The following is a 27,124-nucleotide window of genomic DNA, read 5'->3' on the forward strand; positions in this document are numbered from 1 at the left end:
CCTGCAGGTGTTACAGAGACAGGGAAGACCCACCTGCGCAGACAGACGGCCTCCAAGACAGGCTGCTGGGCGGGAAATCAAGTTAAAGAGTGCTGCCCACAGCCTGATACAACTCTCCCACCCAAACTCCAGACATCTCCTTATGCACAACACCGCACAGAAAAAACTCGGAGGGGACACACCAAAATGCCAGCGGTGGTCTCCTGGGGGTGGGGGACTGGGATGGGCGAGCAGGCGATCAGAGAGATGTCAAGGGGTCTTTAAGTCTCGCGGTGTTACTCGAATATTTATCACAAAAGCCTGTTCCCGTGTTCCCTGTGTAAATACATCGTATTTAGAGACGTTCCTGATTATAAGGGTGATGGACATTTATCCCTCAAAGCCCGGAGCTGACAGCAAAGTGTAAGAAGAAGAAAAGATAAGCCGCCCACTACCCCACAACTTGAAGATGCCGCAGTTAGTGTTTCGCCGTTTCCTTCTGGGCCCCTAGACAAACCAGCTCACGCACGCACAGCAAAATCAGTCAGGGTTGTGCTCTTTTCGCACATTTCTTGGGTGCCTACTGTGTAGCAGGTGCAGATCAGCGTTGGGGGTGCAGGGGGAGTGAGGTCTGGGGGGCCCCGCCCGCAAGAAGGTACGTTCTCAAAGGAGGAGGATACAGTGGGCAGGGGACAGAGGGCGGGAGGAGGGGAGGGCGCTGCGTACGCTGAGTGGGTGGAAAGGCCTCGCCGGGGAGGCCGCACTTCAGGGAGGGAGGGCAGAGCCGTGCAGATCCCGGTCAGTGGAGCTGCCTGTGCGGAGGCCCTGGGGTGGGGGTGGGTTTGATGAGTTCCAGGGCAGATGGCAGCCGATGTGGCTGGCACACGTGGTGGGAGACGAGGCTGGAAAGACGTGGAAAGGGGCCTGGGTTTACCCTGAGTGTAACGGGAGGCCGAGGAGAGAGTGAGCAGGACAGTGGCGTGCTGGAGCCCCCCGGGATGTGCAGCTGTGAAGCAGATGGGAGCCACTCAGAAGAGCTGGGCTTTTCCTAAGGCCGTTGTGGGGCAGGTGGAGGGTTCTCCACAGCTGGGGTTTTGCCTGCAGACCAGAACGGGAGTTGAGGGAGGAGGCTGGGTGACGACCGAGGTCAGCTGTGAACGAGGGAGAAGAAAATGCTCCTGCTACTGATACGGGGAATTTCCAGTCCGCACGGAAGGAGACAGAACAGCCCAGTGACCCTCGTGAGCACCCACGCCCCCGCCTGTGTCCTTCCCCATCCGTCCGCGCACTTCCCTCATCCTACCATCTTGAAGCAAACCCCAGACATCATAGCATTTTATTCATAAACGTGTCAGCCTATAATCCCTAAAAAATCAAGGCTCTTTACAAAAACATAACTACAGTACCATTTCCACACCTTAAAGAACGTTAACAGTAACTTGTCCACATCATCAGAGAGCCGGCAGGTGTTCAAATTTCCGACAGTCTGAGCGATGCAACAAATCTCTTTTGTTGTTGAACTAAGATCCTAAGAGAGTCCACATCCTGAGTTTGGCTGATAAATCTTAAACTTTTATGTCTCTTTTGTTCTATGGGCTTCCCCGCCCCCCTTTAAATTCTTCTGGAGGAAACTGGGCCGTGGGTCTTGTGGCGTTTCTTCCCGTCTGCTTGTGCGTTTGCAGGTTCCTCTGGGCTCTGTATTTCTATGTGTTTCTATCTAAAGGCTGGAAAGAGGAAGATTTGAAAATTTTTAAAAAACATAACGGAATTGAGAGCATGTGGTTCTTAGGGTGAGGGCAACACCCCGGACACGGCGGAGTCGGTGGACTGGACACTTCTGGGGCCGGAGGGGCTGACAGAGCGGGAGGCGGGCGGGGGGCCTGCAGCCGTGCGGACGGCCGGCCCAGGGCTGGGCTGGGGGTTGCTGGTCAGGGGAGGGAGGGCAGCAGGTCCAGAGGACAGGAGGTCAAGGAACGAAGGCCCTTGGGTGGTGGCTGGATTGTCTGAGGATTTTGGAGTCACCAGGAGTGATGAGAGAGAAGTGGGAGGAGACACTCAGAAGGCTGGTGTGGAGACCGTCCGTGCAGAAGGGGGAGCGGGCTGCGCCCGAGGGGGCGCTGGCGGTGGGCCGCGGGCACTGCCTTCTGAGAACAACACTGGGGAGAACACACGCCCTGAGGGGCCGGGAGGAGCCTCAGCCTCAGCGGTCAGAGGGGGCCAGGAGAGAGGACAGCCACCTCGGGGAGGACTGTCCTGAGAGCCAGAGATGCCACACCGTCATTCGTTTCCAGCCTTACTTAGACGTGACTGACGGTTTTTGTGACATCTGGGATTTTCTATGCATAAAATCGCGTCGCTGGCAAACAGACAGGTTTGCTTCTTCCTCTCTGATCTGGGGCCTCTTCTCTTCCCTCCCGGCTGCTCTGCGGGGGCTGCCAGTACGTGTTCGATGCGAGGGTGAGGTTGGGCACCCCGGGCATGCTCCTGACCTGAGAGGAAAAGACGTCAGCCCGTCGCCACTGAGTGTGACGTTAGCCGTGGGCGTGTCACATGTGGCCCTTGTCATGTTGAGGTACGTTCCTCCCACACCTACTTTGTTGACAGTTTTTTGTCATGAAAGGACTCTGGGTTTTCTCAAACACTCTTCCTGCATCTGTTGAGTTGATCGTATGATTTTTGTCTTCCATCCTGTCCGCGTGGGGCATCACCATCACTGCTCTGCGTACGTGGAACCGTCCTTGCACCCACGTGCCCATGGTGTGCGGTGTTCTGACCTGCCATGGGATTCGGGTCGCTAGTGTTCTGTTGAGACTTCTTTGCATCTGTATCAGTGAGAGATACTGGCCTGTACTTTCTTTTCATGTAGCGCCCTTGTCTGGTTTTGGTACCAGGGGAATGCTGGCTTTGTAAAATGAATTTGGGAGTATCCCCTCCTCTTCAACTTTTTGGAAGAGTTTGAGTATTGGTGTTAATCGTTCTTTGAATGTTTGGCAGAATTCACCCGTGCAGACGTCAGGCCCTGGGCTTTTCTTTGTCAAGAGGTTTCCGGCCACTGATTGAATCATTGTGCTCATTACTGGTCTGCTTAGATTTTCTGTTTCTTCATGATGAAGGCTTGATAGGTTGTATGTTTCTAGGAATTTATCCCTTTCTTCTCGATTAGCCAGCTTGTTGGTGTGGAGTTGATCACAGTAACCACGATTCTCTGTATTTCTGTGGTACCAGTTGTAATGGCTCCTCTTTCATCTGTGATCTTATTTATCTGAGTCTCTCTCTCTCTTTCTCTCTTGGTCAGTCTGGCTAAAGGCTTGTGCATTTGGTTTATCTTTCCAAGAAGCCAGCTCGTAGCCTCGTTGCTCCTTCCCGTCGTTTTCGTGCGTCTCTGCTCCACCCTTGCTCTCCCCCTCCTCCAGCTACATTTGGGTTTAGTTTGTTCTTTTTCTAATTCCTCGAGGTCACTGCTATCGCTTTGACGTGCACCTTCCTGGGCCTTTTTCTGTGCAGCGCTGTGGACACAACTGCATCCAGAGAGGCGCATGGTTTGCGTGCGTGCACGTCCACAGGGGTGGCCGGCACTGGCTCTGCGCATAAATGACGTTGGACTATCGTAGCTGCTCTTCTTTAACTTGCTTCTCTCGTCCAAGGATGAGCCTTGGAGGCCGTCCAGCAGCACGTGTGGGGCCACCTCATCTCTGTGACAGCTGCAGAGTGCCCATAGGATGGCCGTGCTGCGATGGGCACTTCGGGGCTTTCCAGGCACACAGCCTCCTGGTGCACACGGTTGCCTCTTTCTTGGTGGTAGACTTGGGGCTCAGATTTCTGGTGGAGCAAAAGGGTGAAGGAAACTTTCAAAGAAGAGGGGCCGCGGTTGATGACAGATGGCGTCCCCTGGGGCCAGCAGAGGGTTTGTGGGGCTGGAGGGGGCTGTTGTAGAGAATCTGTGAAGCTAGGTGACGACCAGGAAGCTTGGGCTTCTTCGGGGTCAGGGGTCAACAGGGGTGCATGCCATAACGGCTCTCACCCCGCTGGCCTCTTAGTTATTGGGGCTGGTCTTGATGGGCCTAATGGAGAAGCTGGGCAGTGTCACGGAGGGAAGGGGGTCTCATGGTGAGCCCTGAGGGCATGACAGGCTCCCCCTGGGTCCTGCTGTGGCAAGCCTCGGGCGGCAGTGGGGCGCTGGTATGCGGGGCTCTGCTGGGGTCGCTGCTGGGCTACCGTGTACTCCCCCGCGGCTTTGTTTTAATGCCTGCAGTGATTTGGTCGTCCGGATGGACCATGATTTATTTCACCACTCCCAGATTGCTTGACGTTTAGGGAAAAGGGACCCCTTGAACACCGACGTCAAGGCTGGGAGCACCGAGACACGTGACCACAGTGGCACGTTCTACCGGGGCAGGCAGGGAAAGCCTCTGACTAATCACCAGACAACTGTTAGGTAGGAACTCCCCATGGGGACAGAAAGACAAGAATAGTGTTGTTCTGTGGAACTGACGTTCCAGCAGGAAAGGCAGGTACCGAACATTTATCACACAATGTTACCTGGTTAACAATATGCAGAGGACCGGCAAGGAGAAGGTAGGATGTTATCAGAGGAAGGATGGACCCAGATTGAGAGTCCAGAAGGGTTTCCCTGAGGAAGTGAGGTCTGAGGCGAGATGGCTAGCCCAGCCCCACTCCTCCTTGGATTCCTGAGACTCAGATCCAGGTAACCTGACCTCAACCCAGGCAAAGAAAGTCTAACTCCCTCTAAATTATCCACCCATTTATTCACCCATCCATCCATCATCTTCTCATTCATTCATCCAGCCATCCACCCACCCACCCTCCACCCTTCATCCACCCACTCACCCTCCACCCTTCATCCACCCATCCATCCACACTGTATATAAAGCCCCTCCTTGGGCCGGATCCTATGCTGATGGGCAAGCATGGAGTCAGCCCTGGCCTGGGTGGCCCTGTTCCCGGTGCAGCTGGCTCTCTTCCTGCCCCCAGCCACGATCCCCCCTCCTGATGCAGAGGAGGATAGCCGCCTGCAGATGAACAAGGTCCGGGCACAGCTCATCGGGGCCTTCAAGGAGCAGCTGGAGATGAGGCGCAGCCTGCTGGAGCTGGAGAACACCAATGTCGAGCTGCACATAGACACGTCCCGCCACCTGCTGACCATCGCAGAGTGAGCCAGCCCGCCCAGCCCGGGGAGGGGAGGCCAGTGGGGCCGGGGGCGGGGAAGCTCCGAGGGGACCTCCTTCTTTTGCTGTTGTCCAGCCTCCCTCTACTGCCTTCAGGTCCCCAAGGGGGGGCTTCAGCCAAGGCAGAGTCCAGGGCCAGCCCTGGCGGGTTAGGGTTAATCCCATTTTGCGGCGAGGATACTGAGGTCAGAGGGGATGCAGGTTTGCCCGAGGTTGTGCGCCCACTAGGCTGGAGCTCTCTCCCCGAGTCCACACTCACTCAAGGGTCATACCCCTGTGAATAACTGACCGTGTGCAGAGGGACTGGCCGTGCAATTTACTGTCCAGACCAGGACTCACTGAGGGGTGAAGGGTGCTATTAGCAATCACACTGGGATGACAGGTGTCACCGGGATACCCCCGACAAACGAGGACGCATGGCCACCCTGCTCACGGGCCCCGGCGCTGTGACTTCCATTTCTCCTCCTCCTTCCTGCTCATTTTCTTAACTACACACTCGGCATGGCCCACACTGCAGGAATTCGGGTAGAAGTATGTGCCGCTGCTCCCAGCCCTGCCCCCTCAGGGGCTCCTCCCCCCACAGTTTCCACACGATCCTCATTGTACTTTGGGTTGGATCTGGCGCCCGATGTGCAGCTTTGGAGGTGTTGCCCTGAGCCAGGTCACCCCAGGCAGCCCTCCCAGAGCCCCAGGTGTGCTGTTGTCATCGAGTTTCACAGCTGAGGGAACCGGGGCGCGTGTACCTGGCAGGTGGCCGTGGTCGCCCGGGTGCCCCGGCCCCATCTGGGGCTGGAGGTGGGGAGGCCTGGCTGCAAGGTCCTGAGCTCGGTCCCTCGGCGACCCCACCGCAAGTGTTTGCTGCTTCTTTACTTCCTCCCAGTTCGCGTTCACGCCTTCTTGTTTTTCATACGCAGAGAAGAGATCGGATAGCAGGCCCAGTTCTGCCCCATTTTCATGCCCATGCCTGCGAGTAGCCCAGCTGGGGGCCAAGAGGGACTCCCAGCCCGGGCGGCCCGCCCTCTGACCCTGACCCCTCTGCTGTGGCTGCAGCTGGGAGCGAGAGAGGACCTACCACCTCGTGTGCAGGGCCCGCACGCCCGGGAGGGACCAGGAGCCCGTGGAGGCCAATGCAGACGGGGGCGAGGGCGAGTCTGCAGAGCCACATGAGGTGGCCCTGGCCAGAGAGGAGGTCAGCATGCTTTTGGCAGAGCAGCGGAGAACGGCGGCCCTCAAGGTAGGGGAGAGGGACCGGGCATGTCCACGGTCACAGCAGTGTGGTGACAGCTGCTAACACTGACGGCAGCCAGTGCACTGGCCCTCTGACAGTAGTCACTGGTGTACAGCCAACCACGACCATCCTATAGATGTGAACGACGGGGCTCAGAGGGACGAGATAAATTGTCCCAAACCCCCAGAGAGCAGGCGGAGCAGAGCTGGGACCTGACCTGAGCCCGACTCCGAAGTCCATGCCCCTTCCAGCTAGAGTTACGCCTACACTGCGGGGCTGGGCACAGGGCAGGAGGCGGCAGAAATGGGGCAGGATGGTGGTGTGGTGTCCACCGAGACCCCCATCTGCCCCTCTGGGGACGGCTGGCTGCCCCCTCCCCCTGGAAGGGCAAAGCCTCCCTCTCCGAGCGGCCCTGCAGTCCCGCCACGTGGGTGGCACTTTAATCCCGCTCGGCGCCCTCGGTCAGCGTCCCCCAAGTCCTCCAGAGTCTGGCCTCTGGCACGTGGCACAGGGCCGAGGAACGTGGCCAGAGGGTTCCCAGACTCCAGGGTCCCGTCTGGAGGGGGCATTCTCACAGTCCCATTTTCTGAGAAGAGCTGGCTACTTACAGGAGCTGCTTTCACAGTGGCTAGTGATCTGATGGCCTCCCTGCAGGCAGTGATGGGCTGGGCGCGCCACGGAGAGTTTGGGGAAAACACCAGTGTATCTGGCTACTACTTCAGCCCCTTAGTCAAACATGAGCAGGAGTATTTTCGGGCAGGCAGAGAAGGCATCTGATGATATCATGTTGCTAAAAGCAGGCAGCATTTATTTCACTTGCAAGCTATTTGCCAAACCAAAGAACTTTTAATATTGTTGCATCTGCCTGCAGCAATTTGGAGATTACCTGATCTCACTTCAAAAATCCTTCAACATTTAAAAATAAGAAAAATGCCTTTTTCTCAAACCGATGGTGTGCCTCAGCGGAGAGCAGGGCCCTCAAGAGCCACATCTAGACATCGGGATGCGAGGTAGCATGAGGATGTGGGCCCATCAGTGAATCAAGTCGATAGGCGATCAGCCAGCCAATGTCAAATCAGTGTTTTAAGAGTCCAGCCCAACGCCAGGCCCAGAGGATGGAAAAACGTGTAAGACGCCCTCTGTGACTTAGGCTGTCAGGCTCCCGGGAAGAAACCCAAACACAGCTAGTCACAATTCAGTACGGCAGCCGGATGACAGCCGGAGGACGGGGAGCTGGGGAGCTGGCCGAGGGGCAGCTGATTCGGCCGGGGGCTCGGGCAGGACCTCCGGGAGGAGAGCAGGGTCTTGCTGGGGGAGCGGAGCCGACTCCCCCCAAAGCGGTCCCGTCTCGATCCCAGGGGGTGAAGGAGCCAAAGGCGGGGGCTCGCCCTCGTGGGCTGCACCGGACTGTTATCCCACCTGCTCCTGGGAACGTGATCTGGGGGCCGGACGCGCAGGCAGCTCCAGCCCGAGAGTTACTGTCTGAGCACCTGGGTGGCTTTACGTGGGGTGGTGGTGACTTTTTTTGCCAGCTTGGCCCGGCCAGCACACCCAGTGATTTGATAAAATGTAAATTGAGGTGCAGCTGGGAAGGAGTTTGGCAGGGCAGCCGACACCTGTGCTCAGTCGGCTGTAAGTGAAGAGCACCCCAGTGGTGTGCCCGGGCCTCGCCCAGTCAGCTGCAAGGCCTTGCCGGCTAAAACTCAGCTTTCCCAGAGAAGGAAGGATTCTGCCTCAAGACTGTAGCATCAGCTCCTGCCTGAGCTTCCAACCTACTGGCCTATCCTATGCGATTTGGACTCGCCAGCCCCAGTTCTTTAAAAGAAATCTCTCTGTGTGTGTATGTGTGTGTGTATACGTATATGTTTGTATGTACACATGTGCGTGTACGCACATGTGTCGTGCATATATTATCTCATATAAACGTACATAAACACACATCTACTCAAGCAGATGTGAAGACGTATACATGTGTGCTTCTCTCTCCTGTTGCTTCTGTCTCTCCAGAGCCCTGACTGATGCACTGAGTGAGGTGAGGGGCCCGGGCAGGTCTCCCAGGCCCCCCGCTGGTGGGGAGCAGTTCCCCGGGGCAGTAGTGGGCGAGTTGGGCCCATACTGCTCCTTCTCATGTCCTGCTTTGGCTCAAGAGAGCCAGGACCTGAGGTGCAGGTGAGAGGGCTGCCACACGGGGCTGCAAGGGCACTGCCTCAGAGAAGACTCTGTGAGGACCAGAAGCAGCTTGCGAAGGCTTCATAGTGTGAAAACGGGCAGCACCGGTTTCCCACGGCAGAGCAGACCCAGTGGTGAGGGGCGGGCCCAGGGAGTGTGTTCTAAAACGCCACATGCGTTAACAGGACATTCGAGGTGCGATAATGTCTGCCGGGCAGGAGATGATGCCATTGGAGAGACGGTGTGTCACTCACAGCTCCCCAGAGGAGGGGGCACGGGGTGCCGTGCACCGGGGTGGGTCAGGAGGCAGAGGGCGGGGCGTTGCGGCTTCTGCAGAAGGAATGGACAGGGCAGAGTGAGCAGGCTTGGGGTCAGCTAGTTTGGGTCATTCCAGCAGGCTCTGGGGCACAGGGGCTGTCCCTGGTGACGAGGGCAGGGGGACAGTGGCCTAGAGTGTGGGAGCCCACAGAGGAGGGGGAGGGGGGAGGGCTCTGGGTTGGCTGGTTTGCATTTGAAAGCGTGTCTGAGGGAGTGGGGTTCACTGTCTGTAGAACTTGGACACCCCCAGGAGAAGGAGTCCCTGCAGGGTCAGCAGGGCCCAAGATGCAAAAGTGTCAGAACAGAAAGTAATCGGCATGGTTAATGCAGGGTGACAGCCTCGTGGCCTCAGAGCCAATCCCGTGTTTCCCTGAGTACAGTTTGCAAACCCCAGCCCGTGAGAACGAGCAGTGGGGGAACAGAGACCCTGGGCACCCGCCCTGAATGCTGTCTCCCCGCCAGGCTGGGCTGGAGCAGCGTCTGGCCAATGCCAAGAAGAAGGTCTCGCAGATGGAGAAGCTGCTGCCTGCACAGGTCATCAGCGAGGACCAGGGGGAGGTGCTGCGGCTACTGTGCAGGGCCCACGAGCTGGAGGTGGAGAACACGGAGCTGCAGGCCAGCAGCCTGTGCAGGAAGAACCTGCTCTGCCAGAAGGACTTCGTGATCCAGCGCTACCACCAGCACTGGCTGCTCTGCGAGCAGATCATCCAGGACCAGCGGCAGCTGCTGCAGGGTGAGCCAGCCCGCCCCGCGCCATGCCCGAGGCTCTGATTTCTATTACTGCGAGTTTCTGGAAAGAGGAGGCAGTGTACATGGTCCAAAAAAAGTCACATCCTAGATGGCATGCCAGGAGACACCTGTCTCCCTTCCGTCCCAACCCAGTCCCTGCCCACCACGCCCAGCCACCTGCACGTCCACCACAGAGGGTCTGTGTGGTGCGTGTGCGTGTAAACAGATTTCTTACACTGGCAGGACCAGACCACGCACTCCATGCTGTGCACTCCTCACTTACGGGTAGAAACTGTGCTGAGTGGAATCTGCCTCGTCTGCGGGAATGCACCATGATTTGTTTATCCATCTCTGCTGATGAATATCTAGATTTTTTCACAGCTGTACGTTGTTATGACATTTCCCACCTCTTCTTTAGTGTTCAGGCCCCATGTGTAGTGGGCAACCCTGCTCCTGGCCAGCACCTGTGCAGGCAGTGACCCCTTGTCTTTCCTGTTGCCTCTTAGCTCTGCCCCATCACCATCACCACCATCACCACCATCATCGCCATCATCACCATCACCACCACCATCATCAGCACCACCACCACTATCATACCATCACCATCATCACCACCATCACCATCACCATCCACATCACCACCACCATCATCACCACCATCACCACCATCACCACCATCATCGCCATCATCACCATCACCACCATCACCACCATCACCATCACCACCACCATCATCACCATCACCACCACCATCATACCATCACCACCATCATCACCATCACCACCACCATCATCACCATCACCACCACCCACATCACCACCACCACAACCACCCACATCACCACCACCACCATCATCATCACCACCACCATCATCACCATCACCACCACCCACATCACCACCACCACCACCACCCACACCACCACCACCATCACCACCACCACCACTATCATACCATCACCACCATCACCACCATCACCACCACCATCATCACCATCACCACCACCATCATACCATCACCACCATCATCACCATCACCACCACCATCATCACCATCACCACCACCCACATCACCACCACCACCACCATCAATACCACCATAATAACCACCACCGTCACCACCATCTTGTTTTTAAGGTCAACACTGATTTAAGCTGGATAATGAGTTTTTCCCTTTGGGGAAGCATCTCACAGTTCCTTTTATAATGGGAAATAGGCACTTTATTTAAAAACACTGTAATAACATTAAGGAAAGTTTTGGAAGAGAAGTCAGGTTATCTATAACCCAACCCCTTTCCAGCCCCTGCCTGTAAGCAGTCAAATTTTGTCAAAGCCATAATTATGCTGTCTTTTAATTTCTTACTTTAATTTTTTAAATTGAAGTAAAATTTCTGTGGCATAAAATTCATCATCTTAAAGTATACGATGTGCAGCCATCACCTCTAGACCCAAAACATTTCTGCTAGTCCATGGAAGGCCCAGTCCCCATCAGCAGCTCTCCATCCCCCACTCCCCCAGCCCCTGGAAACACTCCTCTACTTTCTGTTTCTACGGCTCTGCCTTTTCTGGACTTTTCCTGTGAGGGAAATCCCATGGCGTGTGGCCTTTTGTGTCTGGCTTCTTCGGCTTAGTGTAGTGTTTTGGAGGCACATCCACATTACAGCAGATGTTTGAACTTCTTTCCTTTAGGAGCTGAATAACATTCCACTGACACATCACGTTTTGTTTCTCTGTTAGTCGGTTGGCGGATACGAGGGTTGTTTCCACCCTCTGGTTAATGTGAATGGTGCTGCTGTGACCATTCATGTTCAAGTCTTTGTTTGAACACCTGTTTTCAATTCTTTTGAGTATACACCTAGGAGTGGTTCTTCAACTTTTTTTTTTCTAGTGGAGGTGCTGGGAGTATAACCCAGGACCTCGTGCACGCTAAGCACACGCTCTACCTCTGAGCTCTACCCACCCAGCTCTCTAACTTTTAAATTAAATTTTATCTATACTTTGGAATTGTTAATAATATTATTTTATGATTAGAAGGCAATACATGAACATAATAGAAAACTTTTAAGCTAGGAGCATAAATAAGGCGATCGATAGAAACCCCACTCTCTAGGAAAAACTTTTATCAGGTTGGAACATTTGCCTTCAAACCTCCAAAAGAGACACTGTCTTTTTAACAAGTGGCAGATGTTTCGCCCAATCCTGCCCTCCCCAACTCCTGCAGATGGTGGCATCGCGGTGCCGGAGCGGCTGGAACAGCGGCTCCGCCTCTACTCCCGGGAGCTGGGCGCGGGCACGCTGAACCGCCTGCTGCTGCTGCACACTGTGATGTCCTGCTCTCTGCGGGTGAGTCCGCCTCGGCCTCCACCTCAGGGCGCCAGCCCTGGAGGGGACCAGCCCCGGCAAAGGGAGGAGGAAACTGGGAAACCCCATGAATCAGGCTGCCTGGGGCCGTGCCACAGGCCGGGGTCCAGGCAGCTTTCTGGGAAGGCATCCCTGTTTGGGGGGGCCTGTGTGCTGCTCCCACGGTGGGTGACCCTTGGCTGTTGCAAGGATCCCTTGTGGGAGACGAAAGGCCGGAGGGAAGGAGCCTGAGTGTGGGGTGGACCCTGTTTCCCAGTGACCCCAGAAAGGCGTCTTCTGGGGAACCTCAGAGAGATTTTTAGGGCTTGTTGGTTCTTTGGGGAGAAGTGCCTCCAGGGTTCTGCATGAGGATGGCCTCTGGTGTGGATTCTGGGGACTCGCTAGGGAGGAAGGGCTAGTGGCGGGGTGGCTCTGCGTTCTTTATTTAGACAAACAGGGCTGTCACAAGCTCTCCTTATGCCCTCAATGAGGCCTGGTCCCCCCACCTCCCGCCCACCTTCTCAGTATTAGAAAGGATAAACTCTCAGCCAGAGTGGGTAAGGGGCAGATGCCCAGAAGTGTGGTGTGAGGGAGGGATCCAGGGATCTGACTGTATCTCAAGCTACCCCCAACCCCTCATTACAGAGGACCAGGTCCCGACATTGTAACTTTGGGCGCGGTGCCGCGTGGGTCTGGGTAGTTCCCGGCTGCGGCCACCGGCGGGGCTGGCTTTCCTGCACCAGCTGGTTCAGTCCCCACTGATACGTCTGGTGTCCACCTGCAGAATGTGCTTGCTGTGTGCTGTCCTCTCCCCTTCCTCCCACACATGTGTCTGTTTTAAAACAATCCTTGTCCTATGGTAAGTGTCAGGGACCCCAAGACCACCCTCAGGCTCAGTTCGCCAGGAGGCCTCACAGAGCTCAGGAAGGCTGATGTACCAAACTGAGACTCTGTCCCTGTTAACCACGGGCTCCTCTCCGCAGCACCCCCAGCCCCTCTCCCCACCCTCTGCTTTCTATCTCTGTGACTCTGACTCCTCCAGGGACTCACAGGAGCGGAATCACAGTGTCTGTCCTCTGTGTCTGGCTTATGTCACTGAGCACTGTGTCCTCAAGGTCCTTCCACGGTGCGGCAGGCATCAGAGTCTCCTTGCTTTTCAAGGCTGAGTCACATCCCACTGTGTGAGTGGGCCGCATTGTGTTCACCCTCATCCATCGATGACACTTGCGTCATTCCACCTTTGGGCTGTTGTGAATAAGGCTGCTCTGAACGTGGGCGTACAAGTGTCTGTCCGAGTCCTGCTTTGAATTCTTCTGGCTGCAGACCTGGGAGTGGGATTGCTGGATCCTATGGTGATTCTGTGTGTGATTTTCGAGGCCCTATTGGCTTTCAAGGGCACTCTGACCATGAGCATGCCCCTCAGGCACTGTTCTACTCTGGGGTCAAGGCCGTACCCGGTGGTCCCTGGGCACTCGGCCTTGCACAGACCTCCTTTCTGTCTGTGGCGGGAGGGGCAGCAGAGAACTGAAGATTCCCTCGTGCGGTGGTGGCCGAGGGAACAGGACCTTCCTGTGGTCCCTCGAGGCCTCTGCTGGACAACCCAGCTCACCGTGTCCGTGGTCCCTGCTACCTCACCCCACTCCTCTGTCTGGTCCCAGGACGGCTCTGTTCTGAACACATCCCCGCCATCAGAGGAGCCCAGCCAAGACCAGCCGGACGACAGGAAGGACCTCCCGTGGGGGGCCCAGTTCAAGCTGCCGCCCATGCTGCTGGAGACCGACAGGTAAGGGAGTGAGGCGGGGCTGGGGCAGGGAGCTGGAGGCAGGCCGGCAGGAGCCCGGCCAGCGCAGTGGACTCATGACCCTGGGCATGTCTTAGAGGCCCCGCTCCTCTCGAGAAGGGCGGCTCCTGTCCCCGTCTCCGCGGGGTCGTTTTAAGGAGAATAAATACGACCTGGGAGGTGCTCGCCACACGGAGCAGGTATGAGGCTGGAGTTTGATGCTAGAAAGACAGCTTCACCCCTGTGTGGTTTCTGTTCACCGTGAGCCCGTCCTCCCAACCTCGATGCTTTCCGCCTTTTTCACTTCTCTGTTGGTGTTTCCTGCCCACCCAGACATAGACTAGCAAACTGAGCAGCGCAGACTCATCGCCTAGATTTAACAAGTGATGTTTTCCCAGTTGGTGTCCCTGTCCTAGCTCAGGCTGCTGAAACAAAATGTCACAGGCCGGGTGACTCAGACAACAGAGATTATTTTCTCATAGCACCGGGGGCTGGATGCCCGAAGCCAGGGTGCCAGCAGGTGGTCTGTCCAAGGTGGCCTGACGGTGGGCCTTCTGCAGGTCGCAGCAAACGCCCAGATGCTGCATGCGGCTGCAGGGCGCCTGCCTGATCCAGGCCCTTTGGGGCGATGAAAACGCAGGGCTCCAGGCAGAGGGACGGCTGGTCCCCTTCGTGCGCTCATGCCTGCATCTGTGTGCACGTGTGTACAAGTGTGTACACATGCCCGCACATGTGTTTGTGTGTGCGTGTACGTGTGAGCATGCATGTTTGCGTGTGCTCACGGGTTCATGTGCTTTACAAGGGTGCATGTGCGTGTTTGTGCCTGTGTGCTTGTGTGTGTGCACGTGTATACAAAACAAAGTGCCCCCAACTCCCCCAATCAGACCAGATGCCTCTCCCTCCTGCTCTGGGTAATAAGCCCGAGACCACGACTCAGGGAGCCTGGGTTTGGCGCCTGACGCTTCGCTTTTGCACCGTCACCGATGACCTGGCTTGAAGGAAAGCTGCTAGGAATGTCCCGTCCTTTTGACGACACAACAGAAAGACTAGAAAGTTACAGCTGTGAGGTTGTCAGAGGTCCCTTCCCCTCCAACAGCCAAGGTCGCCCACACAAGTTCCTGTGCAAACCCCCGTCTCCATGCTGTGCCCTGAATGTGCTCAGCTGGCCCCTGCCCCGGGGCCTTTGCCCGTGCTGTCCGCCTGCCTGGGACACTCTTCCTCCGGCACCTGCCGTGGCCTTTCACTCTCATTCTTGGGCTTTGGCCCGGACGTTTCTCCCACAGCTGGTCTCACCACCAGGGGTGGTGCAGCTCTGTGTCGGCACTAACCGTGCAGAGTTGGCCATCAGATGCCACCAGTTGAGGGCTCCATTCTCCACAGAGAGATGAGGGTGTCCTCAGCTCTGTGCCCCCATGTCAGATGCCAGCCGCAAATGGGGTCCCGAGGCCCCTGGCCCTCCTGTCCGCCTGAGTGCAACTTTGGGGGGGTTCTACAACCCCGTCTTGTTTGATAGCTCCCTAGAATGACTCAGAGGACTCACTGAAGCACTAAACTAGGGCTCCAGTTGTGCTATGTAGCACACACACGGGGCAAGGTCTGGAGGGGCCCGGGGGAGCAAGGCACCCGCTCTCCCCCTGGAGTCAGGGCACCTCGGCCTCCCTGCACATACCCATGGTCACCAGCAGGCAGCTCCACCGAGCCTCAGTGACCAGAGTTTTTATGGGGTTTCATTACATAGCACGACTGGTTACATCACTGGCCACGTAACTGACCCAGAGTTCCCCTCCTCAAGCCACCGGGCTGGGCTCTGTGGTGAGCACCCCTGTCCTGACATCTAGGGAATGCCACAGTCACCTTTCTGTCCCGGAAATTCCAAGGGGACCTCAAGGTCGGCGCCAGGACTGGGGACAAAGACCACTAGGTTCTCCACTGTGCCGGCCCCTCAGTGAGGTCGGCTCCGGCCGCCCATTCTCGTCAGAGCGAGTGTCACCGCCTGCCCTGCAGGCCACATGTCCATTGGCTCAGAACACAGGGTGGTCACGGCAGGGCCACGTCTACTGGGACCCAGGGCCCCCCGGCTGTCGGTTTGCGATGGCAGGTGCTCAGATGCATGAGGGGGTGGGTGAATGAGCCAGCCGGGCCCCAAACCACAGCAGCTCAACCTCCGTGTGAGCCGCCGTGGCTGGAGGGCGAGGCTCTGGTCCTCCCCAAGCCACGATGAAGGACCCGGGGCCCCTGGCAGCTGGCCCTGCTGAGGCCTTGGTGTTTCACCCTCAGCGACGGTTACAAGTCATCGAAAGTGACGCCATCGAGGAAGCTGGGAAAGCAGGACTCTCTCCTCCCTCCGCCATCCCTCCGCATCCTGCTGACCCCTCCCATCCGCGAGGTTGGTGTGCGCGGGGTTCGCGGCACCCGGCTCTGGGGAGCTCGGGGGTGGGCACGGGAGCAGCTTCCGGAAGGAGGCCTCTGCTTGAGCAGCTGTCGCAATGGCGGTGACCGCGTCCTGAGCCCAGGACAAGGCGCCACAGACCAGCTGAAACCACAGGTGTTCGCTGTCTCCGGTTCTGGAGGCCAAGCCCACCACCAGCTGTCCCTCCCGAGGCTCTGAGGGCAGGTCCCTCCTGCCTGGTCCAGGCCTGGCGGCCCTGGGCGCTCCTTGGCCACGTCCTCCATCTCTGCCTCTGTCCTCACAGGCCTCCTCTCTGTGTGGCTCTGGGCCCCTCCTCTTGTAGGACACCCACCCGTCACTGGACAGAGGGCCCACCCTCAATCCAGGGTGTTCTGATCCCGAGGCCCTCAGCTTAATTACATCTGCAAAGACCCTGTCTCCAAAGGGCACACTCTGAGGTCCCAGGTGGACATGGATTTGGGGGACACCAAACATTCACCCCACTGCAAACGCTCCCCCCAGCCATGCATGAGGCAGGGGTGGTCATTACCCTCGATTTATAAGCAACACATGAGACTCAGAGAAGTCAGGTGGCTGCTCGCCCTGCTGCTGGTTCCTGGTAGCTCGGCTGGGCCTTGCTGTGCTCATCTGTGGGTGGGGCGTGACCCCACCCGCCTCACAGGATTAAATGAGTGAATGAGTTAAAGAGCACGGCTTCCCCTCCTCCAGAGTGTGGGCGCTGGCAGGGCTCAGTACAGTCTAATTGCTGAGAGGTTGGGCTCTGGCGTCAGTCTGGTTAGCCCTGGATCAAGTCCCCACTTTGTCCCTTGCTAGCTGTGTGACTTTGGGCAAGTTGCTTCATGTCTCTGAGCCCCTATTTCTCCACCTGTAAAATGACGAACCCAGGAGCCTCAGAATGGTGCTAAACTCAAAGAAACATGGGGTAACAACCAAAAGGAAAAGTCCAATTCCTTCCTCTGGGAGACCCTCGAAGAGGCCCGTCCACCGTCCCCTGAGAGGCTCAGTGACCCTCTGCCCAGCCCCCACGACCCACCCCGGAGTGCCCCTCCACACAGAGTGAACTGCATTCCTGCCTCCCCTCCCCACTTCCTTCCACCGCTTCCTCGTGTAAGCACCCTGGCCCTCTCCCAGGGGGCACGAAGGCTCCCCTTCCCTTGTGGGAGGGGGCGGGAGGTGGGGAGCCGAATGGCAGGTGCGAGGCGCCCTTGGGCAGACGGGCAAGCTGGGAGCGCGGGAGGAGGCCGAGGACACCCACAGGCTGGCCGCCTTGGCCCTTGCTTATGAACTGTTGTCACGAAGCCGGAGCCCTCGTCAGTGCTAGCGATGCTGTAAGCGCGCGGCCCCGACGCTTCTGGCCTCCACCGCCCGGGCGTCTGTGCTGAGGACGCCCCCTGCCAGGGAGCCATCTGCCCTTGCTGGGGTCCTGGGGAGTTAGGATCTCGTGGGAGGAGCCCCCAGGAGTGACTCCGGGAGAGCTGTGTAAACATCCTGGGCCCCTCGGCCCTGGGGTGTGGACCCTGAAGCCCCAGCGCTGCTCTGCCTCACAGGGCGCCCCCTGTCAGGCACTGGCTCCATCACACGGCTTCCGGGCCCTCGTCCCACCCCCAGCAGTCTTGCCCCCAAATAAACTGCTGTCCTGGGTCTGCTTCTGGGGGCCCCACCTGGGGCCACAGGGATGGCCCGGTGACCTCTGACCGCTGCTCTGCCCTTTCCCGCAGAAGTCGAGCTCCCGGAGAGTGAGCAGTTTGGTCTCCAAGCTGTGCTCCCCGGTGGGCCTGGAGCCGGGCACCCCCACCCCGAGGCCGGAGGCCCAGGCCAGGCTGAGCACCCAGGCCCTCAAGGAGATGGCCGCAAGCACCAAGAGCATCGCTCTCATCGCGGCCACGCGGCGCTCCTGGGTGCAGGACCGCGAGGGCGGCAGAGGCTGCTCCTCCCTCCACCCTCCAGAGGAGGTAGCCCTCGACTCCAGGGATCCCAAGCCCTGTGTCACCCCGGAGGCCAGCCCAACACAAAAGAGGTGGCCCCACGCCAGCCCTGGCAGGGGCCGCTCCATGGAGAGGAAGGCCAGGAGGATGTGGTCGCCCTCCCGCACCTGGAGCAGGCAGCCGGTGGGTGGACGCTGGCCAGGTGCTCCAGTCCCAGGGGTCCAGACTGAGCAGCAGAGGGACTGACCTGGACAAAGTCATGGTGGGGGTGGGTGCGGGAGGGCCCGAGACGTGAGGGAGAGCGGAGAGCCAGGCCCCACCCTCACCTCCTCTGGGACCATCTCCCTCCTGCCCAACCTGAAGCCACATGTCCACACCAGTGCGTGGGCATCACCCCCGTGAGATACAGTTTCGTGACCTGAGTTTCTCCCCTTAACGTGATTCCGTAAATTCTCACGTGCCTGCATGGTGTTTGTGCTTTAATGTAAGGAAAGTCTGATGACTAGACTCTAAAACATAAACAGCAAGGGCATGAGAGGTGAGCTGTTAAGCACGGACCACCGCGAGGCTTGCCCCTCCGCCCGCGTCTGGCGCCGGGTCCTCCGTCGATACCTGCCAAGGGCCGACCGGCCACACGCGGTTCCTTCGTGGCCCCTGAGGCTGTCTGTTCCCTGTTAAAGGGCCACGTAGGTGCCTTGCATTTTTGACTGTCATGCATGACACCTACACACCCCTGTGGGAACAGTAGTGTTCATTTTGACTGACTTTCTTGGGATATTGGACAGTGTCGACATGTGCAAAAGTCTCAGGGAAACAGGATCAAGCAAAAGCAGAGAGCACGTGCAGTTAAGGTGACCACGATGGTGTGGGACCATGTCTGCGTGGGGGAGGCGGAGCCCCGGGTTCGCACGGCGACGGTCTTCCCTGAGGGGGCTGCCTTGTCGCCGTCCGCCGGTCAGACAGACCCAGGGAGACGAGACAGCAGGCTGCCCCCGGGCGCCGTGGCTGCCGGCCAGCGGTCTGCCAGAGCCCCGGTCTGCCTCTGCCGGCCAGCCCCCGGGCCCCGCTGGGCACACAGTGGGCGCTGCTGATTCAAGCAGAAATAGCCCTGGTCACCACTCAGCGGAACCAAAGGTGGGACAGTGGCAGGGAGCAGAAGGTGGGTGTACTAATCAGGGTTTTCGCAAGAAACAGAACCAAAAGAAAATGCGTGTGTGTCTACACGCACGCCAGCCAGCAAGCTGGACATCCGTGGGAGCCGAAGTTTCAGTTCAAGTCCAAAGGCAGGAAAAAGCCGATGTCCCAGCTGAAGGCAGCCAGGCAGGGAGGGTCTCTCGTACTCAGGAGAGTCAGCCTTTTTTGTTCTATTTGAGCCGTCAGCTGATTGGATGAGGTCCACCTCACTGGGGAGAGCAATCGGCTTTACCCAGTCTATGGATTTAAAGGTTAACCATCACAGGGGGTTTAGGTGAGAACTAAACCATGGGGGCAGGTGATTGAGAAGGGAAAAGGAGGGGGCAAAAAGCCAGGAGACCATCATTCGTTCTTTCATTCACTGCTCTTTGGGGGTCGAAGGTGAATGTCAGCAGCAGTTCTGACCGTTGTGTTCACCGAGGTACCCACATGCCTGCAGGGGTCTGGCACATGTAGGTGTTTAATAATCAGTGCGTGGCTTCAGCTCAGAGTGACCCTGACTTTTCATTCCTTCCCCATTTGCTCCCCACGCCCTGTGATTTTTTCCCTGCAGGTGATGGAGAAACTTCAGCCGCCCTCGACCGAGCACATGGCTGAGAGCCAGCTGCCCTCCGCACTCCTTCCGCCGTCCAAGTCCTCGGGAAAGAGCATTTTCCCTGCGGTGCCTGCAGCCTCGAAGATAAAACCCAGCCTCAGTGTCCATGCAGGTACGGGGTCGAAAAAGGAAAAGAGAATGCTGAGTTGTTTCTTCTGTATCTTAAGACTCCGCCCTTTCTCCCACATGTAAATCTTTGGAAGGTGTGACAGTCTGGCCTGCTATCAGCTGTCTGTTCCTTGGTGTACGTGAGTTTCAGGTTTCCTTAGGCAGTGAGCCAGCCAAAGCCACTGGCTTTGTGAACAGACATACTTGCAGGAGGGCTTCATTTTGCTTCTGGCCTGCCTGACATATCAGTAGAGTTTAAGGAAATGATTAAAATTGGGCACATATGGCTGGCTGCCCATACTCAGTCCGTACCCTTGGCCCCTATGATTCCTTACAGTGTAGGTTTGAATCCAGCCTCCCGTGGTGGTGGCTGTTACAAAGCAACATACACTCATTGTGAAGACTTTGGAATACAGACAAAATTATAAGTAGCAAACCGCTCGTCAGCCCGCCACCCCATCCCTGAGACAGCGTCCTCGCGGGGGCACTGTGCCATGAACATCTGTCCCCTACCAGGGATGTGAGGGTGGTGTCCAGGTTATCAGAGTTGTGGCAGCAGGCCCGTGGATGTCCGGGCTCCTCGGAGGGGGCACACCAGCTGTTCCTGACCTGCAGCCAGAGGGGTGAGGCGCAGAGACCGAGTGTTCAGGGAGGAGCTCGCGGGCGATGAGACAGCACCCTGACTTGTCAACAGCCTGGACTCTTCCCGGTTTCATTTAACCTTCCCAGTGATTTGGTTTTTTTATATTTGCAAAAGTATCAGCCCAATATAGACTGAAAACCAGACAGGCAAGCTCTTGGGCGGTCGAGAGCCTTGGCCTCTATCGCTGGTTATATGATAGCAGCTCACACATACTGAGCACCTACTATGTGCTAGGCCTTCCCTCAGGGAACGACTCTTATCCCCATGATACAGATGAGTAAACTGAGGCACAGAGGGGTTAAGGAATTTACCCAAGGTCACACAGCAGGAGTGGCAGAGTCGGGGTTCAATGTCAGATAGGCTGGGTCCCTGGGTAGGCTCTTAACCCTGCTTCCAGACGTCTTTTCCTTATTTTGTTTTGTTAAGAGTATTCTTAGTGGGCCAAAGGGTGGGTGCATCTTTAGGGCGCTGGAAACCACAGTTCAAAGACAGTGGAGGCAGGGTACACGCTCTCTGTCTTGCTGGCAGATGTGCGCCTTGGCACAACCAGATTCATATATATACGTCTTCAAGGGCTTTTCAGAAGTTCGATCTTGACAAAATTCCGGTTTATTTGTGATTTCTCAACTCAGCTTCTGCAATTGCCAGGAACCACACAGGCCTGCAGTGGCACCTAAGAAACTGAAAACCACCGAAAGTGTTCTTTATTCTTACAGGATTTTTTGCTTCCCAAAGTGTTTAATTTTGTGTGTGTGTTTAGATGGTCATAGAACAATAAAACGTCACAGAGAAGGGTCCCAGTGCAGGCGGCTGGGCCAGCTGTCCACCCCTGCCTCCCCACAGGTTCTCCACCTGGAGGAGGTGGGGACACAGCGCCTGCCTGGGGGAGGGGAGCCGCGGGAAGTAACAGGTATGGTGCTGAGAGGGGACTGGATTTCACTGCTTAGCCAGGAGGCTGAGTCTCCCGGGGCCACCCCTCCCTCACTCCAGTCACTGGGGATGGTGTTTATATCTCCTCTGGAGATAAGCCCCTTGGAATGAGTTTGTATAGATGATTTTAAAAAGGAGTTTGCTTTCCCAACATTTTGTGCTGAAATTCCTGACGTACAGAAGCAGAGTCAGCGTCAGAGCCTCCGGGGCAGCCGGCGTCGCCTGCAGTACTTTGGCGATTTTGTTTTGAGGTCTTTGCACATTCTCATTTGTTGGTGTGTTATCTGCTTTCCTGGAGGTGTTTCAAGAAAACCCTGGATCGTGTCGTTTCACCCATAAGTATTTCACGAGCTCTTGCTAATGGACAAGAGTGTTTGCTGCACTTCACAGCTAGAGAACTTCAGAGCAATTCCCCAGTATCATCTGGTGCCCAGTCCACGCCCAGGAGAGACCAGCCTTTGTCAGTGAGAACCAGTACTGGCCCTCTCAGGTGGCCGGAGAGGGCGCACGTCCCGTCTTTGCTGGGACCAGGCTGAGCCCGCTGCAGGGAGGGGCCGAGCCCTCCTTCCTGGGACCCCCTTCTCTCAACGGCGTCTGCAGAGGCCCCGTTGGGGGCAGAGGTTCTCAGCTCTACAACTGTGTGTTCCTGTGATGGAAAAGTCGATGATCTTTCAAGATCCTTAGCCCAAGTGGTTCAGATGGGTAAACTGAGGCCTGGAGAGGGGAAGTGAGATCTCTGGGGTCACAATGTGCATTGGTGGCACAGCCAGGATTGGGGCCTCCAGGTCCCTCTTTCTGAGCCTGCTCCCTCTTTTTGGAGAAAGAACACATTTAGACTTGACAGGTGTGCAGTGAGGGCCTGCAGGTCACGGAGGTGCACCGGGTACCCCCCTTCTCTGGCTGGGCCGTGCAGGACGGTGTGAAAGCAGGCCTTCCCAGCACACACTCAGCGTTTGCAGAGGCCGGGGCTCCCATTGTTCACAGCGAGGGCCCTGGTGGGTCTCGTGTCCAGGGGTGCAGTGCTGAGCCGCAGCCCACATGTCCGAGAGGAGGGGCAGGAGCCCACACTTACAGGCCAGCAGATGCGGGGGGTGGGGTGCGGGTGCACTGCCTCACTCATCACCCACGACAGCCCGCCCAAACGGGTGCCCATTTCACAGAGCGATCAATGCGGAGCAGAGGGGAGGTCGGGGCTCGCAGGGCAGCCCAGCCCGGCTCCTGGTCTCCCTGGGTGTTCCCGCACCTTCTCTCTCTGTCCCATCCTGGGCCAAGGGCAGGGCAGTCTCCCCTTATGTCCACCCAGCTCGTTTGGGGAGGGGAAACCATTCTAAAACCCCCCTGCAAAGTGGTTCAGTTTCTCTACATGAGGAATTCCTTCCCCCTGATTAGGAGCAACTTATTAACATCCAGAACAGCTTAGAACTTTCCTTCCTATGGCAGAGATCACAGACCAAACCAGCCCCGAGTGTGGGAGAGCCCGGCTGACCAGCAGCACATTTTCAGATAATGTGAAAAGTCAGATTGCACACAAAACGCCAAAGTCCGGCTTCTTTTACAAGAGGAAGGTCTGGAGACAGACAGCTCCCTCCTCCCCACCTTCAGATCCTGACTCAGCGCCGCTGTCCCCGCCAGGCGCCATTTCTGACTGGGCCCACAGTGCGAGTCCCCAGTGAGAGGACTGCAGCTGGAGCTTACGTTTTTGTTCACTGTCTTCCCACCAAGTCGGGGGCTCCGTGCGCGCAAGGATGTTTGTGGGTCTCAGCCACCGCCATGTGCCCAATAATTACAGCAGACGCTCCGTAAACAGCAGTCGAGGGGGGTGGGGACAGCTCAGCGGAAGGGCACGTGCTTGGCATGCACGAGGTCCCGGGTTCAATCCCCAGTGTCTCCATTAAGAAGAAATAAAAATTAATTTTAAAAAATGTTTTAAAAAACCTAATTACCTCCCTCCACCAAAAAATAAAAATAAAAATAAAAATAAATAAATAGGAGTTGAGTGGGTGAATGAGTGAATGAGTGGGGGTGACCTTGCACAGGTCGGGGGGAGGCGGGCCCCGCCCCGCCCCTGGAAGAGACCCGCTTCTCTCCCCCAAACCCCTTCTTTGCTTCGCTTCCTGTTTGATGATGATGTTGGGTTAAGCTGCTCAGTCAGCCCAGGAAGTGCTCTCACTGCCATGGCCATGTCCTGCGGCTCAGAGCAAGGAGGGAGCAGACGGAAGGAGGCAAGAGCTTGGCTGAGGCGAAGGGAGAGGAACCAAAGCCAGAGGAGGGGCCAGTTCTAGAAAGGCCAGACTCAGACAGGGGCTCAAGTGAAAACAGCCACCACTGGCCGGGGGCACACAGGCCCTGCGACTTCAGGAGAGAGCAGCAGGGTGGGTCCTGATCCGGCGCGTCGCCCAGTCCTCACCCGTTTACCCCCAGGACTCCTTGGGGGACCCCTGAAAATCTCAATGTTCCTTCCCTCCTGTTCACTGTCCAGATGAGGCCACGCCCCGCGGGCCGGAGGTCAGCCACTCCTTCTCCTGCCCCGGGGCATCCGAGGTGAGCCCGCCTCCCTGCCCATCCCCCCCCCAACCCCGCGCATCCTCCTGGTCAGGTCAGGTCTGGGACAGAGCCGGGCCCCCGGACCTGCCCAGGCGTCCCCGGCCCCGCACCCACTGGGGGAAGGACGGCGTAGGACTCGGCCTCGGCCCTGACCCTCAGCGCTCGCCCCCACGCTGACGAGGCTGTGTCTCTCAGACGAGACCACTCGCAGCGACCCTCCCCGGAGCGGGCCGTGACAGCGGTGCGTGTCCCACGGACGTGCCTGCTCACCACATGTCCCTCACATGAGGAAGCTGTATCTGCAGTGCCCCCTCCCCAGATGTGCCCAACGGTGGCGGTGACCCTCCCCGGAGCGGGCCGTGACAGTGGAGCCTGTGCATCAGACGTGACCAGTCGACTGCCCCTCACCCACGAGGGAAGGGCAGCCGAGCACCCGACCTCGGACCTGAGCAACCACCATGCGTCTCCTCACCCTGGGAGGCTGTCCCTTCAGGGCACGTGTCCCCCACACCGGGTCCCGCTCCACAAGATCCCTCCCCTTGGGGGCTGTGCCCGCAGTGCCTCTTCGCCTGTGCATGCCGGGACAGCAGGGCACGTGCCCAGATGTGACCGCACCTCCGTCTGGGCTCAGTGGCCCTCTCGGTCCCTGACTACTCAACTGGACTGCAGGGCCTAGATCGTGACCAACCCTTCCACCCACGTTCTCTCTCTCGGGAGCAGGTTTGCTGCTCTGTTCAAGTATCTCCTTGCCAACCCTCTTCCCAGAAATGTGTAATTCTGCACATTCATTAGCCTTATGATGAAGTGACAAGTTTACTGTAAAATTGTCCTGTCCTGTGTATTTTGGGTGGGGAGAGGCAATTAGGTTTATTTATTTATTTAGAGTAAAAGTAGATTTATTCAGAGAGATACATGCTCCATAGACGGAGTGCAGGCCATCTCGGACGGCAAGAGAAACAGCCAGCTTTACTTACTTATGTGTTTATTTTTTTAACAGCAGTGCTGGGGACTGAACGCAGGGCTCGTGCGTGCTAAGCACGCGCTCTACCCCTGAGCCGTACCCTCCCCGTCTGTGTACTAATCTTAGAACACGAGATACAAGTTTGTTTGTGTGCCAATGCCCCTTCACTTCTTCCTCACCCCCTCCTTCTCTTGTCCTGTTTTTGTATCTCGAGGCGGAACACTCATGTGTCTGAGCGTCTGCTGAACCCCAGGGGCTCTCTAAGTCACTCTGGCACCCACGTCGGCGTCACCCTCACCCCAGCTGTGAGGCCCACGCTGCGTGCATCCTTTCTGGGGGCAGGAGACTCCCTGATGCCGTGGCACCGTTCTCTTGCTGCTGAACTGACACGCTGCCAAGCTGTCTCTAAGGATGCATGTAAATCCACAACAGGCTTAAACCCACCAGGAAGGGCTGGGTCTGTGCAGGAAGTTCTTCCTTGTATCTAGCCCTGGTCCCTCCTGCTGCACCTTTAAGCCATTCCCTCAATTACTGGTTCAGAAAGGTTTAGGAGCCTCTCGTCACCACGCCTTTCTTTTTGATGGTTCTTGGGGGCAGTGTGTCACAGGTGCTCGCTGGCCACAGCCTTGGGGCGGAAGCTCCCACATGGGCACAGTCTGAGCAACGGCCAGCTGTGCACTGCGGCTCAGACATCGGGTCTCTAAACGTGAGGGGTGGGGCTTCTCCACGAGGACTCCCCGTCCCTGTCCCGACGGCATGTTTCCACCATAGTGGAGGACGTGGCTGAGGGGGTCTGGGGGGCAGGCCTGGTGCTTTGAGAGGAGCAGAGGCCAGGAAAGACTCGGAAGCAAGGCCCCAAGTCAGGCAGGTGAGGTCCCACAGGGCCCAGAGGGTGGCCGGGGCATGGGCAGGACCGGAACGGGGAGAAGAGTCCACGCTGCTCTGGGACTGAGTCTGGCAGGAGGCCGAGGCCAGGGCGAGGGCACCCACCCCAGGCGGGCACCAGCCAGCCACCCTGCCTTGGGCTCTGGCTTTGCCGGAGTTCGCCTTGACCACAGACTTAAGTCTTCCCGTCCCCTCCAGGATCTGCAGACGGTGGAGGCCAGCACCACAGCACGCTGCCCCCCAGCCACCCCTGCAGGCACCGGGGCGGCAGCGCCAGGAGGCCAAGAAGACCAAAGTAAAGACGGCGGCAGCCAAGCCAGCGCACAGGCGGGGGGAGGCTGGAGACGCTGATCTCAGAGCCAGAGTCTCCCACCCAGAGGCTGGATTTCAGAGACGGGGGCTCTTGCAGCAACGCTCTGGGGGCCGCCTGCGCCAGGCCCCGCCTCCTGCAGGCCTTTACACCAGACCTGGTGGCTCCCTCGCCGACTGCCTTCAGAAGAGGGCCATCCGGAGTATCAGAGCTCTTCCCAGGGACCTCACGGGGAGCCTCAGGCCTCTTTTGAATCATTCCTGATCGTGGGCGCTCCCCCAGGGTCACCGCAGGCCACGGCTTCTGCGCTGAGAGAGCTCTCCGTGGGCTGGAACACCAGGCTGTCACCCTCCAGGTCAGGCTCAGGCTGAGGGAGCCACTGGGGACTCCTGTGTGGCTGTTGGCAAGAAGTGAAGAACTTGTTCCCAGCCCCCGAGGATTAGTTGGAGTTCTCCAGAGAAAGAACCGAAAGGGTGTATGTGTGTGTATACATACACAAAACGGAGGGAAAGAGAGAGAGACCAAGATTTACTTGAAGGAGTTGGTGCACGTGATTGTGGGACCTGGTGAGTCTGCAATTGCAGAGCAGGCTGGAGACCCAGCGGGTAGTTGACAGTGCAGCCTCATGTGTGAAGGACATCCTGAGGCAGAATCCCCTCTTCCCTGGGGGACCTCAGTCTTTTTTCTCTTTCAGCCTTCACCTGATTGGATAAGGCCCACCCACATTATGGAGGGGAATCTGCTTTACTCAAAGTCCACTTACTGATTTAAAAGTGAAGCTCATCTAACAAACACCTTCTCAGCAACTTCTAGGCTGGCATTTGACCAAACATCTGGATGCCGGGGGCCTGGCTGGACTGATGCGTGCAATTCACCCTCACCCCACAAGC

The 27,124-nt window shown here is 57.4% G+C and overlaps 1 protein-coding gene and 1 long non-coding RNA gene across 3 annotated transcripts in view; one reads left to right on the top strand and one right to left on the bottom strand.

Moving 5' to 3' along the window:
• The window catches only part of LOC105078180 (kinesin-like protein KIF19), a 39,659-nt gene extending 15,554 nt beyond the window's left edge, over positions 1-24,105 (top strand). For both annotated transcript variants that reach the window (XM_074345533.1, XM_074345534.1), the window contains exons 11-19: positions 4,972-5,149; positions 6,216-6,399; positions 9,343-9,613; positions 11,831-11,952; positions 13,608-13,732; positions 16,007-16,115; positions 17,858-18,247; positions 19,812-19,965; positions 22,975-24,105. In XM_074345533.1, coding sequence (XP_074201634.1) covers positions 4,972-5,149; positions 6,216-6,399; positions 9,343-9,613; positions 11,831-11,952; positions 13,608-13,732; positions 16,007-16,115; positions 17,858-18,247; positions 19,812-19,965; positions 22,975-23,207 — 1,766 coding nt within the window. In that variant the 3' untranslated portion in view covers positions 23,208-24,105. The remainder of the gene's footprint in view (positions 1-4,971; positions 5,150-6,215; positions 6,400-9,342; positions 9,614-11,830; positions 11,953-13,607; positions 13,733-16,006; positions 16,116-17,857; positions 18,248-19,811; positions 19,966-22,974) is intronic.
• On the bottom strand, positions 5,013-8,325 carry LOC141573864 (uncharacterized). The gene is made up of 3 exons (XR_012500223.1): positions 7,002-8,325; positions 5,909-6,061; positions 5,013-5,132 (listed from the first exon to the last, which is right to left on the bottom strand). It is a non-coding gene; the product is annotated as an uncharacterized LOC141573864 (long non-coding RNA).
• Positions 24,106-27,124: the final 3,019 nt, after the last annotated feature.

Source organism: Camelus bactrianus, chromosome 18 (assembly GCF_048773025.1).
Source record: "Camelus bactrianus isolate YW-2024 breed Bactrian camel chromosome 18, ASM4877302v1, whole genome shotgun sequence".
NCBI lineage: Eukaryota > Metazoa > Chordata > Mammalia > Artiodactyla > Camelidae > Camelus > Camelus bactrianus.